At 38.8% G+C, this 16,535-nt stretch overlaps 1 protein-coding gene across 6 annotated transcripts in view; it reads right to left on the bottom strand.

The window, feature by feature from the left end:
* LOC121168137 (titin) overlaps positions 1-16,535 on the bottom strand; it is a 262,883-nt gene that overhangs the window by 199,196 nt on the left and 47,152 nt on the right. For 3 of the 6 annotated variants that reach the window (XM_040997939.1, XM_040997941.1, XM_040997942.1), the window contains 3 exons: positions 14,750-14,806; positions 1,182-3,977; positions 160-438 (listed from right to left, as the gene is read on the bottom strand). In XM_040997939.1, coding sequence (XP_040853873.1) covers positions 160-438; positions 1,182-3,977; positions 14,750-14,806 — 3,132 coding nt within the window. Of the gene's footprint in view, positions 1-159; positions 439-1,181; positions 3,978-6,976; positions 13,675-14,749; positions 14,807-16,535 lie in introns of those variants that run through there. The other 3 variants (XM_040997943.1, XM_040997940.1, XM_040997944.1) reach the window with 3 other exon arrangements.

Raw genomic sequence — 16,535 nt, 5'->3', positions numbered from 1 at the left:
GTTCTACATTGATCCTGCATTTCCTAGCCACCAAGTTACCGTCTTTGTTATTGGTCTCTCTGGTTCTTAGGGCAAGCACTTCCCGCACCTGTGTGAGAAGCAAAATGAGCATTAACATGACACAAGAAGGGCATCAGTTTGTCAAAGCATGGCATTTACCTGTGACCGTCAGTGTGGCAGTGCAGCTGACACTGCCATACTCATTGGAAGCTTTGCATGTGTACTCGCCGCAGTCCACAACCTGGGTCCTCAGGATTTCCAGGCTGGAGATGTGATTGGAAGATCGAATAGAACACTTGTCACTCTCATAAATTTCTCGGCCAGCTTTAAACCACTGGAACCGGACATTGGGGGCACTCTGGATCTCACAGGTGAATTTGGCGAGGTGGCCCAGAGCTACTTCCAAGGGCTCAATTCTTCTCTTGATCACTGGAGCAGCTGCAAAGACAAGCAGGCTCTGTTAGCTCGCCTCTTTTTTTCCCCATGAATGAAGCAAAAGAGTAGGAACTGGTGAGATGGATTGCAGCAGTTTAAGACAAGTGACTGGAAAATGAGAAAAATCACTGGCAGGAAAAAAAAGGCAAGAAGAAACAGCTTTCAGCAGATTCAATTGTTGCTTTTTTTGTGAACTGTGAGAAAAAAGAATTATTAACATGTGATGCTAACATGCATACCAGCATTATATATTCCTTACATATACTATAATACCTAGGAGTACTAGAAACAACGTGAAAAAGCACAATATATACTAAGTAAAGTGATGAGGTGAAACAATAGTAAAAAAGAAGCAAGAACTTCAAATAGACAATCATGGTTATCTTGAATTTAGGGATCACTGGTCATTTGAGTAGTTTGGTATCCACTGATAGTTTTATTATACGAAATTTATTATATGAAATTTCATATAAAAACAAAATATTATAAACTGTAAAAGTTTTATTTTGAAAATAAATAGCATCAGGGAAATGATATATTATACTATCCAACAAGGAAATAGAGGGAAAAGGTGAATTTATAACCATGATTATGTCTATGATTTCATTCTTAAAGGAACAGCATAGTGGAAGTGGCAGCCAAGTGAACAGGTGAACAAAAGACAAGTGCCATTCAGTGACAAAACCTAAATCTTTACAACCCAGTGGATGTTAGAGTTCGATCTATTTCACCCTTAAAATTCCAACCTCTTTTTGCTACAGTGAGTCTGGCTGAAGTTGCTGCCTTTCTGTCATCATTCAGGGCCTCACAGATATACTCTCCTTGATGATCTGTATTTACACCGTTGATCACTAGTGTATATGTATTTTGATCTTGTAAACACTTAAAGCTTTCATCTGAAGACACCAGCTCATTCTCAAAATACCAGTGGACTTCTTTGGCACCTGTTATGTGTGTCGTGAGGTGCACAATGTCACCTTCCTCAGCGACAGTGTCCACTAAGGGCGTGTGTATAACAGGGCCCTCTTCTTTGGTTGAGCTGGCCTCAGTTTCCTGTGTCTTTGCTGAGGCAGCTTCCTCCATCCCCTGTTCAGAAGACTTCTCATTTTCCTCTGGTGACTCTGGAATCTCCTCCTGTGTTGCCTCAGAGACAGCAGCTGGAGCCAGCCCATCAGTGTCAGTGGGAGTTTCCACATCTTTGACCCGACTTTCCACGTTAAAACAACTGACCTCTTCTGCTGGGACAAGATATTTAGGCTCTACTTCTGGTTCCATGATTGCTTCAACCTTCTGTGCATCCGAACAAGCCCCCATTTCTTCCTGCAAACCTGTTTCAGCTCCTTTTTGAATTCCAGGAACCTCGGCTGTTAAGATGTTTGTTTCCTCACATATGATGGAGCGCAAAGCTTCCTTGAGCTCTGTGTTCAGGTTAGCCATTTGTGGATCCACATCTTCGAGAGAGATGGTTACTTCTTCTGTTAGAGACTTCACTGTGGTAATAAGGTAGGTGCACATAACGCATTTGGGTTCTTGGGTGAAGCTTACAACCTTGACCTCCACCATTTCAATGTTTCTTAACCATTCAGAGAAAAGACTCGGTTGCTCACTGGCCACTACTGCCTGTAGTGCCCTGCGGATCTGAGTTCTCAGGTTTAATCGTTGTTCTTCTGGACTGCCAGGAAGCAAACTTTCCTTAGAAAGAATATTACTCCACTGTACCTCCTGTGCTTCCGTTATTGCCAGGGGCTCTTTTTTATACTCAATGGTTTGGCTCAGGGGCAACGTCATGTGGTCAGGATGCTCTTCCCTGAACAGCGCCTGGTTTTCCTCATGTGCTAGCGTAAAGCTTAAGGACTTGCCTTCCTCAATCCTATCTGCAAATGTTTGCCCTGTATCTTCTAGGTTAGCTGTGCTTTCCATCAAAACTCCACCTTCTTCTGTGCATGTGTGTTCCAAAGGGAACAAGGGCTCAGAGTTCAACTCAGAGGTCATGATGTCAGGACCTTTAAAACTTTCCGCAGGTTCCTCAGCTAGGCTGTGACTCACGATGAGAGCACTGTGTGCCTCTTGCTTTTGAAGAATCACTCTTTGCTCCTCGTCCACTTCAGACAGTGCATTTTCTTTCGATAAAAGTACCTCTTCAACCACAGAGCTTGAAAATGAATGTGTTGTGGGTTCTGTGGAAGATTGTGGATGAATTCCTTCAGGTTCAGCTGGTAAAGTTGTCAGAGACTCATCTGTTAATGAACTGATCTGTTCTATGGACATGATACTTGGGAAAATTTTCTTAGGCTCTGCTAGAACCACCTCGGATGCAGGCTCGTGAAGCAGTGTATCTTCTTTGCATAGAGCTTCTTGGACCTGGATGATCTGCAGCTGTAAATTGGGGAGTGGTCCCTTGCTAGGCTCAATGGAAGCAGTGCTTTCAGCAGTGAACGTGTCCTGCTTCATGACTGTGGAATGCAACTGCTGAACTGCTAAAGCATGTTGGCTGCTCAGCTCCTCAGTATTAACAGCATGTTCATAAGAAAGTTGTTGCATTTCTTCTGCAACAAAAGTCGCTTTCAAAATGGTATCTTTTACAAAAGCTGTGGATTCCTGCTCTGACTCAAATGCCTCAGCTGCAGGGCCCTGCAGAGACTTTGGTTGAAAATCATGAGTGACCTCTGGTGAGCTACCCCCGGCTTTGCAGGAGGCATCTGTAACATCTGCTTTGCAGGAGGCATCTGTAACATCGGCTTTGCAGGAGGCATCTGTAACATACGTGTCTTCCTGGATCACAAGCAGCTCAGCTGCACTGGTAGACTGACCCCACACATTCTGAGCCCTACAGAGATAGATGCCACTGTCTTCCCTCTGAGGATCATTGACAATGAACATCCCAGAACCATCTGGATGGTGAATGACAGTGTAATCAACGCTGGTGCAAAGCTGCTTCTCGTCTTTGAACCACAGCACAGCAGGGACAGGGTCTCCCAGCACTATGTACTCAAAGACAGCTGGCAATCCTGGAGCACAGTGAACTGGTTTTAGCTCCTTGAGGAAGTAAGGAGGACAAGGACCTTCAGGCTTTTTCAGAGATGTCTCTACTGTCTCTTCATGTGCCTCCCTTTTGGAATTTATTTTCAGATAGGCACTACATACTGCCTTTCCATATTCATTACTGGCTATGCATGTATACTCTCCTTCATTCTCAAATCTGGTGAACAGAATGATCAGGCTATGATCATCACGGTCAAAAACAAATTTGTAGTCAGCAGAGGGGGTTAACATGACTCCATTAAAGAACCACTGAATTTTAGGCTTGGGAATGCCAGTGACAGTAACAGACAGTTTAGCAACATCCCCAATGCTGATCTCAGCATCTGACACTTCTTTGATGAAAACTGGGACACTGCCTTCCTTTTGGGAATTAGATTTTGTTGAATGAACTGGAGGCTCAGACAAAAGTTGAAGTGTTTCATTTGCATTGGATACCCAAGTGTCACCAATATCAGTTTGAAGTCCTTCTTCCTCAGCAGACAGAAAAGAACTAGAAAATTCTGTGTGGGGGAAAATATGGTTATTATGTTATTACACAATTGTATCCAATCAAAAATAGAAGTCAATGAATTAGATATTGATTTACTGATTGATGGCCTTATGCTTTTGATTTTGAATCATCACATTATCTTGAGATTAATTTATCAGAAGTTGTATTTCTAATATTTTCTCAGCATATGACAAAGTTATACAATTATAACTATTGTAAAAATGCAGTTATGGATGTACTTCTTTTGTGCTGGAGATAATAAATATTATAAATATTATAAGTGTTTCTAGGAGTTTTCCTTGTGATATATAGTCTCAGTTCTAAAGTTTGAATGGTTACTAGGTAAGTATTTATAATCAAAGAATCCAGAATTAGTTAAATCAATTTGTCAAATGATTTTCCCAAGGAATAACTTTCATTATTAAATTCAAGGAAAATTGTTGCTAAATAAAACATGTTTTATTCAACCTAAATTGAGATAACTAAATTTATGAAAATAAGGGGCTATAAGAAGTGTTTCGTTTCAATTTCAAAGAGAACCACTGTTTTTAGTTAGTAGAAATACAGGCCTTCTATAAGTTGCCACTTTACTTCAATAAACCTTTTGCAAGGTTACTCAAGAAAGTGGAGGCATCAGAAATTTTTTAAAAAAAAGACCTAATGTTAAGTATTTGATTATATCTTATTGTGTAAGAAAAACCTGTACAGCATCATTGAATGCAAACCAAAGCAGTACATAGCAGAATCTTTTTAAACAGTTTCATGGCTGAAAAGATGAAAGTTATGATTTGATAACAAGGAATTTGATTTTGTTCAATCTGTTAGATACATAAAACACCCTTTAGTAATAGGCTAAAATAGTTTTACACATGCACACACACACATACACATCTATATAGCCTCACTAATAAGCAATTGTATCATTTTAATAGTTCATTGCATCACAGGGAATAGATTTCTTTTTGGTCTAGTGTGTAAGCATTACAAGGTAACATTTAAATGTCTGTTGGCTATACATCTTCTGTTAAAGCTTATCTACTGCATATAAAAGACATATTGCTATTATTGTTGCAATAGTAAGCCACAATATCACGATCTTATTTCACATAATGGTGACCTCTTAATTTTAGATTGATTTACATTTAGATTTAAACTTGGATTATTAACTTACATTTAATCTATACTGTATTACTCATGTCAGATTTCCCCTCATTTATCTATAAACTGTAGTAATATAAGGTAATTTAAAACCTACTAAATAATATGTCTAGATATTTTAAAAATTTCCCCTTATTTCAAAACATGATACATGAATTATACAAAAGCATTAACATCTGCTGAGACATAAAAGGTATAGTTAAATATTCCTTTAGGTGTAACAGCTAATTATAACCATACTCACTATTTACGAGAGTACTCCCCAAACAAGAAAAATGGAATTAGAGGAAAATATTTTGGCATGTGTTTTGAAATACAAGTCTTCCAAAATTCACAAAAAATGCATTTTATTGAAAAATACATACACGGATTTTAGGAAGTTTCACACCAAAATAAACTTATGCCTTAATTCTATTTTCTGCTAACTTTTTGAAGTTCCTTCATATGCTGAATACTCTAGCCAGCATATGAGAAATTTGTATTTCAGACTTTAAGTTACATACCATTAAATCAGAAAATAAAAACCCAAGTAGTTATCTAGGATAATTTATATGTAACTAAAATGTGGGCAAGGCTTACTTCTCTGTATTCAGTCATTATTGTTCTGTATATGCTCAATTTTGATGCATTTGAAACTAATGAAATTCTAATGAGCAAAATCAAATGATCTCCTTTATTCTGAAAATAAATTTGGGCTTAAAATGATATTAAAATTAAGGCTTGATGTGATCATGATAATTAAATATTGCTTAGTGTGGGTTAAAAATATAGTCACTGGGCAACAGGGAATAAATTAAGAGTTGGAAGGAAGGGAAACCTATAACATCATTACAATAACCTAGAAATTGTTTTCTCATCTTTTGCAAAACTGAAATTTAAATTTTCTTCAGGTTAGTTAGTGCCAGGCTGCTGCAGACCTATGTTGCTACACTATCACTCCTGAAGTCCTTTGTTCTATTGCCTCATTATCAGATAAGAGAGCTAAATTTCTTTTCATTTTTTAATCATATGAGAGGATTTATATCCACATTGACACACAGGTGTAATGACAGGAGATTTGTAAATTCACTTTTGGGTAACAAAATTAAAGATTCACTTCAGAAAAACAGTCTAATACCTTTGGTGAAATTTGAATGCTTATAAATTCTAGTTAGCTTTAAAGATGAAAAACCGTGAAAGGACAAAAAGCTTGTTATTATTGCTAAGCAATCTGGTATACAAATTATAATATTGTTCCAATTTTTAAAAATCCCACTCTTATCTAACTTTGAAGATTCAGAAATCAGAATACAGTTTAAAATATTTGTATGTTCACACAGTATCACTTCCTTTTATTTTCCTCAGGCAAATAAATTGGTGCTACATTTTACAGTTGAACACATCTGAACAATTTAAAAAATGAACTATGCATATTGTCGATGTCTAGCTCAGTTCTGTCCACAAAGAGACCACAATTATTCCCTTAAAATCTATGCAGTTGAAATATTTACAAAAGGAATATTAATCATGAAAACAGCTTTAAAGGAGGATGATAAATACATTCAAATTGCCTTATAAAGCAAATTAGAATTAGTTACTAAATGGGCAAGGCTGGCTTTGCTGTTTACTTATTTGAAGTTGAAGTAAATAAGCATGGGTTTGGATGAAAAAGGGTTAACAGTTTCTAAATGAAACCAACAATGAAATCAAAGAGGAGAATTTTTCCTTACCAATTTGTCTGCATGGTCTTCTGGCATGGTTTTTTATATTTTACATGGTTACTTACAGATTGTCTGCTAAGAGAAAGCAGTCTGCCAAAATGCTTAGTAAAGGAGCAAGGAGGATAAAGAAACAGTGCACACAGGTGGGTAGCCAAGGAGATATTTAATTGTGTTTAATGATACACAGTGAAATTGACACAAGTAAAGATTTCACAATTTAGATAAGAGTGGTATTTACATGTACTACAATGATGAGTTTTCCACAAGAAGAGACTTCTTTCCCAACATTCTTCAATGGGATGCATTCCAATGGAGTAGACACTTTTGGGAGTTGCCTATACATCCATTTAATTGGAGGATGTGAGAACACTGTATCAATTCTATGATGGAGGCACTAAAAAACTAGCCTTTAAGTTAGAGAGAGCGTTGCACAGGTCTCAGCCATCCCTGACTTGTTGGTAGCTACACACCTGTACTTGCCTTCATCACCTTTTACTAAGCTTGTTATAAACAAGTTGTGGAAGCCAGTGCCACTCTCCTCCACACTGAACCTTGCTCCTTGGACCAACTTCCCACCCTTGTACCAGTGAACTGTGGGTCTGGGAGACCCACGAACTAGGCACTGGAAGTACGCTGCTGTGCCTAAGGGTGCCTGACAGTTAGAAATGCCTTTGATAAATCGGGGAGGCCCTTCCACTACCTGGAACTCAAAAAAACAGTCAGAATATTTACTCCTTAAGACTAATTCTTCCTTTGAACTGCTTAAAGTCACTATACTTTTTTTTGCGATCATAGCAAATATTTCAGAATCACCCATAGTAAGAAATCCCTGACAAATAGCCTCTCCGGCACAGTTCACCGCCCTGCACCTGTAGGTTGCACTATCAGAAAGACAGACATTTCTGATTTTAAGGCTGTGACACCCTTTCTCTTCACTAATTACATACTTGTCATTATCTGGCTCAATCCACATATATTCTTTATACCACTTAACTTCAGGGGTAGGGATTCCTATGACTGAACATTTGAATATGGCATCTGAATTTTCTGGAATTTTAAAATCACAAATGGGCATGATAAAGCGAGGAGGCATTTCAAATACTTCTAAGTCAATTTTTAAATCTTTGTTTTCGCCTTCCCTTGGAACTGTATTTGGATCCACTAAATTCAGCGGCAGAACATCTAGACTCACTATCATGCTTTTATGGTCAGGAGTAAATTCAGGCACTGTAACTATTTTCACTTGCTTCTCAAATTCTTTAACATCTTTTTCACTTAATTCAACTTCCAAAACAATTTCTTGAGGAGAGGGTGTTCTTGAGGAAGTGGGGTTTTCTAAATCAAATTCCATGACATGTTGATGTGTTACTGGAGGTGGGAGAGCCACAGCTCTTCCTTCTTGGGACATGATGTCCACCTTTGCAAAGCTCTTTGCTTCCCCTATGATGTTCACAGCATGGCACATGTACTCTCCCCCCTCTCCTTTCTGAATGTTGGAAATTTCCAAAGACCACACATTCCCTACCCTTTCCATCTTGACTCTTTCGTCTGGCTCTAGCAAAGATTTATTTCTATACCACTTCACGCCAGGAACTGGGAGGCCTTCAACTTCAACAATGAAACCTAAAGTTGTGTTTTCATAAATCTTCCTTCTGGCCAGAGGTTCAATAAAAGATGGAGGCATTTCATTGTCTTTTGGCTCAACAGCTTCATTGGGTGTGCCAAATGAATCAGAACGGCATATTTCATAAGGCGAAGTTCTCTCTTCTGTGGGTGTGTGGAAGAGCTCATTTGGTGTACTGTCTTCCCTTTCTATTTTTGATGGATACATTTTCAATTGCCCAGAGGGATTGGGTCTCCCTGTAACAACAAAATCTCTCTCTAGAGACTCTCCTGGGGGAGTAGAGTATCTCTCTAGAGCCTCCCCTGGAGGTGTGGAATACCTCTCTAACATCTCTCCTGGGGGAGTGGAGTATCTCTCTAGAGTCTCCCCTGGGGGTGTAGAATATCTTTCTAACATCTCTCCTGGGGGAGTGGAGTATCTCTCTAGAGTCTCCCCTGAGGGTGTGGAGTATCTGTCTCCTATCTCACCTTCAGAAGGTGTTGAGTACCTTTCAGGAACGTCCTCTAGAGGAGTGCAATATGCATTCCCACCTCCTGAAGTTGTTGAGGGTCCTTGAACTGTGTCTGAAGTATTGAAATATAAATCAGGGGACTTCGGTGATTCAAAATATTCAACAGATGATGGAGGGGTATAAAACTGCCCCAACTCAGAAATTTCTTCACTGCTGGTACTCCCCACGTCAATTGAAATATCAGATTCAGGAGAATATGGGCGACCATGTAACTCCTGCTTCTGGTTGTAATATTCATAGACTGTGTTGAATGTTACCTCTTCAATTTCCATCGAAGTGACTGAGTCTCTCTGAACAAGCTGGGGCCTGTGTGTGGTGTCTCTAGTTCCAGGAACCTCGTGCTGTCCAGCAGCAAGAAGATACTGTGTTAGAGAGGTCTCGGATTCTGTCTTGTCAGTTGTATGTGCTTCATCCAACGTAAGATTTTCGGGAAAACAAGTTTCTATCTTTTCTCCTACAGTGAATAGAGATGGCTCCTTTTGAACTTGAACTTCTTCATGACATCTTTCTTCTTTAGAGGTATCTGTTTTTCCACCTGTTTGTTCATGAGGATTCTGTTGCTCTCCAGTCATCAGAAAGGGCAAACACTGGCTCAGAGAGAGTTGTCTGTTCAGTGTGCCGGACTCTTGCATGCTGCCTCGGTGATCTTCCAAAATCTCTGTGTGTTCCTGGACTGCATCCTCCTGCCCTTGAAACGGTGACGACTCTGGTTCTGACACCCATTCTTTTTCCATGTCACAAGCCTCTAAAAGCTCTTCCTCAGTGGCTGCGTTTTTCAAATGTGAGATGAAACTTCTGTTTCCATTTTCCAGAGTACCGTTTTTTTCAGAAACTTCAGTTTCTTTTAGATCATCAGGGGAGGTTTGAAGTAGGGCACAGGATTCACTACAGATTTCTTCAGAAAAGGATCGAAGAGAAAGATCCATTTTAAACATTTCTACATTTTGTTCTTGTACACGTTGGGCTTTTTGATCTGAATAAAAGGCATTGTTGTCAATTGTATTTTCTTCCACCAGGATTCTATCTGAATACTCCTGACTAGACGAAATCTCTTGACTGGGAAACAAATTATGTTGCACATCTTTTGCAATGTTATAGGGACTAGAATGTGATGCATCAGGGTGGAGAACATCCTTTTTATAATGTGCTTCCTGCTGTTTAGTTTCTTGCTCATGCAACTCCTTAGTGGGATCTTCTAAATGAGAATAGATTTGTTTTAGATCAAATACAACGCACTCAGTATCAGTAGGCTCAGAAGCGGCTTGTTGGATTTTAAAATAAGCTTCTGATTGGCCACTATCCAATTCTTGGAATTTTACATCTTCACTTTCCATTTGAGAATGAAACTGCTTTAGGTCGAATGTAACAGGTATTTCATGTTCAGCTTTTTCAGAGACTACAGATGGATTTGTTAGACCCATTTCTTTCCCTTGTTCACACTCTCGAACTTCAAAGTCCTTTTGAGTTTGAGCACAAAGTAGCTTTAAATTCATTTCGATGTCACAAGGGTCTGGCTCAGGGTTTGGAGATATTTCCTCTGCCTGGTAAATATTTGCATTTAGATTACTTGATCCTGATTCTTTCTGCTCTAACGAAAAGTCCGTATCATCATGTTTTCTCTGAGGAGCATTAACAAATGATTTCCTAGTAGGTCTCTTTTCTACAAAGCTCTTTTCTTTATGCTGTAATTTTTCAAATGCAATAATTCGGTGCTTCACCTTTTTGCCCAAGTAGCATCTCTGTTCACCAATGGGTGCTTCATATGCAGTGACAGATGAACTTTTTGTCTTAAAACTGTCAGAAGTTCTCTCAGACTGGATATTTGATAAACAGTTACTTTGGGCATATTCTTGCTCATTTTCCCCTTCTGGTTCACCATGTTTCCCAGAATCCTTTCTTACTTCTTTCCTGATATTAACTTCACTGAACTCACCAACAAATGGATACATGGTACCCTCTGTCTGGTGCAGCTTTATTTTTTCACTTGCATATTCCTCCTTTCTCTCACTGTGATATTGTGTGAGTTGAGCCCTCAGAGGCTGGTTGGCTACTATGGACCTGGAAGCACCGTGCATGAATCGGGGTACTTTTTCTCGAGAAAGCATACAGTGAGCCTGCTCTTTGCTGTGTATCTCCTCAGTTGTTTCAAGATTTTGGAAATGCTCCCTTATAAAGTATTCTTTCACATTTGTTTGGGAAGACAAAGGCTCAACCGAGTGTGCCCTTGCAGATGCTTCCCAAGTCTGCACTTGCTGACCTTTGGAATAATGTACATCAATTTCGCCCGTATTTTCAAACTGATTATATTCCCTGTAAGTGACTGGCTCCACCACTAAATCCAAAACACTTTGGACAATGCCGGAATTGTTTTCTGCAACACATTTGTATTCTCCAGAATCTTGAGCATTAACATCATTTATAAATAATCGGTGGTGCCGATTAATTTCTTCAGACTGAAACTTCTGGTTTGACTTTAGAAGGACTCCATTATGAAGCCACATTACAACTGGTGGAGGCTCACCAGATATTAAACATTCAAGTATGAGACAGTCTCCCTCCCTACACCTAGCTTGCTTTGGCATTTCCTGTAAAATCTTGGGTGGCTCATTAGTAATGTCAGATGAAAATATAAATTTATGCTTTGTTGATTGAACAGCTTGGTCTTGAGATACTGATTCAGATGCTATGCCCTCAGATGAAAACATTTCCCTTTCCTCTTTATCCTGTTCTGGGGTTGGAGTAGCTGCAGTTATCTGAATTTCTACAGGAAACGAAAGTAATTCTGCATCTGCAGAGGGACGGACTGGTAGGTTGGTTTCTAACACAGGCAAATTTTCTTGGCCTTCCTGACCCAAAGACGGATGAAAATCTTTCCTTTGGTCAAACACATAGGCCAGTTCCTCCTCCTCCTCCTCAGCGTAGTCGTGGAGAACGGGAACTTCACGGGCTTTAATGTTGTGTCTTAGCTTTGCCTTCACTTTAAGCACACCAGTTGTTTTCACAGTTCCATATTGGTTAAACAGCACACAACTGATAGAACCTTCATTTTGAAGATGAACAGAAGAGAAAGTTAATGTTGAATAGTTTTCCATTGTTTGAGTGACAAAGCCTTGTTTACGTGGGATTGGCATATCATTGTTATACCATGTCACAATGGGTTGAGGATATCCTTGAAAATGACACACAAATTTACAGCTGTCACCTTCATAAGCTTCCTGAGATTCAATTTCTTGAAGAAATGAAGGTGGGCAACGTTGTGGATGCTTTTGGAAATAGTTTTCAAAGAGCCCTGTGATTTTCTCTTCATGTTTCATTTTGAATTCATCAACTTTTGTGGAAGCAGAGGGTTGTGATTCTCTCATATCACCTTTGCTTACGGTTTTACTCTCTCTGTCTTCATTTGCTTTAATATTTACAAGAGCACCAAATGATTCACTGGCATATGGCACACTAACCTGAGATACCTTTTCAGGAGTCTCACATATTTCTTCATTCTTACATACATCAGAGATATATTCAAATGACTCTTTCATGGCAGTATTGGTCATAGTTTCCTTAAACTCTCCTCCTGATTGGCTCTCTTCACTTACAAGGATCTCACTGTGTAACTGGTCCATGGGTAGACCTTGGAGAAATGCCTCTTGGCTTGTGTGTATTTCAGTCTGGAGAGTTTCTTCATTCACAGTGGTTTGAGAGCTTTTGGGAAGCACTGCAGATTCCATGTTTGGATCCATCTGATTAGGAAAGGCATGTGGTCTCTGCATGATACCCTCATCTGAATAGTTTCCCTCAGTTCTACTTTCAGCTAGATCAGACACAAGCCTACTCTTCATTTCATCTCTAGCGTATAGGCTATCTTGATTACTGCCTTCACTTTCCAAGGTTCTTGCACTGATTTCAGATGCCATTTCTAAAAGAGATAATTTCTTTTTCTCCATCAATATTTTCCTAGCTTCCCGCAAACGCTGCAACTTCATTTTTGTCTCCTCGTCCAGAAAACTTGCACCTATGTTAAGCCATCCTCTTATATCAGATTGATTTTCTAAATATTCTACATCATACATGAAATCTGTTTTCTTGCCAGGGATTGCTGACTTAAAGTGAATTGTTCTCATCATCCCTACTTGTTCCACATCTTGTTTTTTGTTAAAGGGAGACCCGGTAAATCTCAGGTCAACCTTTATCCTATCTTCTCCCCTAGCCACTAAAGCCTCCATGTTTTCATGTGTCTGTTCTGTCCTTTTCAGAAATTCTAAGTACTTCTCATCTTGCCCTTTGTGGATAACATGCAATGATGCAGTTGATTCAGCAAATCCCTCACTATTAACTGCTAATAATCTGTAACTCCCAGAATCTCTGCCTTGAACTCTTTTAACCTCCAAGCTGGAAGAGTGATGATGTAAATCACTCTCAGTTTGTATTACCCGACGAAGACCTGTTGCGATGGGTCGGTTATTATGAAACCAAGTTATTTCTGGAATTGGACAGGCAATTAAACTACACGTAAAAACAACAGGTTCACCCTCTAAAACATATTTAAATGTAAGTTTTTGGGTAAAAGAAGGCTTAAAATACTCTGGCCAGGAGCTTGTAGATGATATTCTATTTGCATATCGCTTAGCTGTCATGGAACTTGGGTCCAAGTCTTCAGAATCGGAAAAGGCTTCACGTGTGTCCTGTTCTGAGGGTTCAGATTCTCCCTCAGAGAATAATTCTGGAAAAAAAAGTAAATTAGACAGTATTTTACTATTTTCCATTGTATTGGAAAAAGTTGAAAAAGAAATGAAATTGCAAAATAGGAAATAAAATGCATGCTACAGATTCTCACAAATCCATAAAAAAATTCACTCACCATATTTGTTCGAATAAACGCAACACCATGCTCTGTTTAAAAGATTCTGACACGAAAATCGTTCGTTGTCTGGTCTTTTCTTCAAACTGTTGAAATTTCTTCTTGAACAAGCAACAGTGAATTTCAAAAAATAACATGTTCTTGTGCATAATTGTTTTGAGAGCAGGACAACTCTGTTCTTTTGATGGCTAAGAGGAAAATCTTACCTGACTTGCAGAGAGTGGAATAAACGCCCTTTCTGATCCTTTTGATTACAGATCAAATAATTATTTTTTTTGTGATTAACTATTTGAACATATATACAATTACTATAACCATAAATAATCAAAGTAAAATGAGAAGGCGTTTATTCGAACTAATACAGCCACAAAGTCACAACGTTATGCAAAGAAAAGCAGGCAAAGGGATCCCATCAATAGCTATCTGCAAGCCAGTGTAAGAGACATATCAATGTTAAAATGATCCATGTGCATGAACTGTAAACTCGTGTTGGAATGTAATGTCTTCACACATCCTGAATCCAGTAGCATTTCCATCATAATTCATTCATGACATTGCATTCTGGGAATGAACGCTAGGTTAACTGTCTGTTGGATTTGATTCACTGTGATTTTGAAAACAGACTGTTTCATGACTTCATGCATTAAGATGACAGCTTTCATCATACACACTTTTGGAAATGACTGCAGACACAAATTTGAATGTGGCTGATAACTTTTAAATAGAAGATCTCAAAGTACCATACAACAAATGACTGTGAAATGCATGTAACCATCGGCATACTAACTCAGGCATGCAGCATCCTAATATGTGCCCTAAGAGATATATTTGATATATATATCATTTTTCTCAATAATTCAAAAGAGAAACAGCAGCTCAAGGATTCTTCTAATCCTTTGGAATTTGTACTTAAATCTCACATTCATGATCACAATACCTTTCATCTCCATTTCGATCTGCTGCTCGATCCTCTCATGCAAAATTGATTCTTGGGCTAAAATGTAAAGACATAAAAAAATAAATTTTAGGAATGAATAGTATATGTTTTGAGTGTCAATTTATGATTTCTATGATGAAAACTTTCTCCTGAGTATAGTAAGAGAAAACTCCACCCCTCCAAACTCATCGAAAAGTTCATGCCAGACAAATCCCTGAGGTGATAAAACATGTGGTGAGGTTCACAGAAAAAAAAAGATTTATAATGTTTCAATTTTAGGTTTTTTATGAAATTTCTACTTTTAGTCTCATACCTTCCCCATGCCTTTACATGCACTCAGAAAAGCAATCCACGAACTAACAGAAATAGTCTTCTTAAAACAAAATAAAAAGCAAACAAAAAAAAACCATATTGACTGAATACTCGCTAAGAGGTAAAATCACATTTAGATGGAACATGCGTTTTCTGTCCTGCTACTTCTAGCTGAGGGCCATTCTCAGTTCTTCCTGTAAAACTAACTTTCGTGTTTGTATTTGAACCCTCTCTCAAACGTCACACAAAGTTCAAGTACACAACAAGAAGTGAAACAAAGACTCTTCAGTTCAACATTGTTTTGATTACTAAAGGAGCGGACATGGCTTGTGGATGCAGTGACGTCTGGGGCAGGTTCTTGGGAGAGGTTAGTGCCCTGCAACCACACTGACTCTCTAGTCCTTGAGGCATTGTGTCCAGTGACTTGAATGGCTTGCTCTCATTTCCTCATGGTTATTGAGAAGCCTGATCTGTTCTTTAATGACTCTTCTTTTATTCCATACCCTGTTTTCATGTGTAACTCCTTGAGTGTTTTAACTTTTTCAGTGTCTGAACCAAGAGTAATTTTTTGTAATTACTTTGGCTTGAGATTCTTTTGCAAGCTAAGAATAAAATTAGGAAATTGCATCAATTAGCTAGGTTTGTAAGAAGAAACCCATGTTGAATGTACAGAAGATGAAAAGTTATTAGAATATGAAGGGAAGGCATCATGTCAGTACCAAAATGAATATAGCTGGCCTTTAAGTGCCATACTATGGTGTGATAACTTTTAGTAAGTGAGTTGAAGGGCCTGAATTTCTCCCCATTCACAACACAGCTAGGCTACAATATACTAGTACAGAAACTGCCACAGCTGTTACCTACATGACTTACAGACAGCATCTCTAGTCAGTCACCCCGTATGACTGCTGTGTTAGTCAGCAGCTACAGTGAAATTGAGGGCTAGTTCACTGGATGAAGAATTTCCCATCTTATTTCTATAACTAGATCTCCATTTATTAGCCATTCCCTTTGCTAATTATGGAAGAAGAACCAGAACCAGATATCAGTACAGAACATAATCTCAGATTAAGAAAGACAAATATATATTTTTTTTGGTGGGTGGGTATTGAAGCTACATTAAATGAATTAATGAGCCTGATTCCTTCTGCTGGCCAAGCAGAAAGACCACTTTATCAGAATATATTGCAGAGATGGCTGGGCACATATACAGCATTGTGCTATCCCTTGGTTATTTCTAACACTATGACAACAGTATGGCCAGCGTCAGGGAGAAACTTGAGGCTATAGCTTTCTGTGGATGCTTGGAGAGGCTAGGCCTTCATTCACAGTGTCCTTCCTCAGGGGTTGGTAAAGCTTATTTGCCTGCAGACATACCACCCCAGCTTATAACACCTCAACAATGCTTCTCTTGTTATACCATCAGGTAAGAGAAGAGCACACGGATGGGAGGAAGACATCACTCCTTTTCCAG

This window comes from Ochotona curzoniae, unplaced genomic scaffold, assembly GCF_017591425.1.
Source record: "Ochotona curzoniae isolate NIBS_2020 unplaced genomic scaffold, NIBS_Ocur_1.0 patch60, whole genome shotgun sequence".
Taxonomy (NCBI): domain Eukaryota; kingdom Metazoa; phylum Chordata; class Mammalia; order Lagomorpha; family Ochotonidae; genus Ochotona; species Ochotona curzoniae.
The sequence above is the reverse complement of the archived record's forward strand: the minus strand, read 5'-3'. Positions and strand labels throughout refer to the sequence as shown.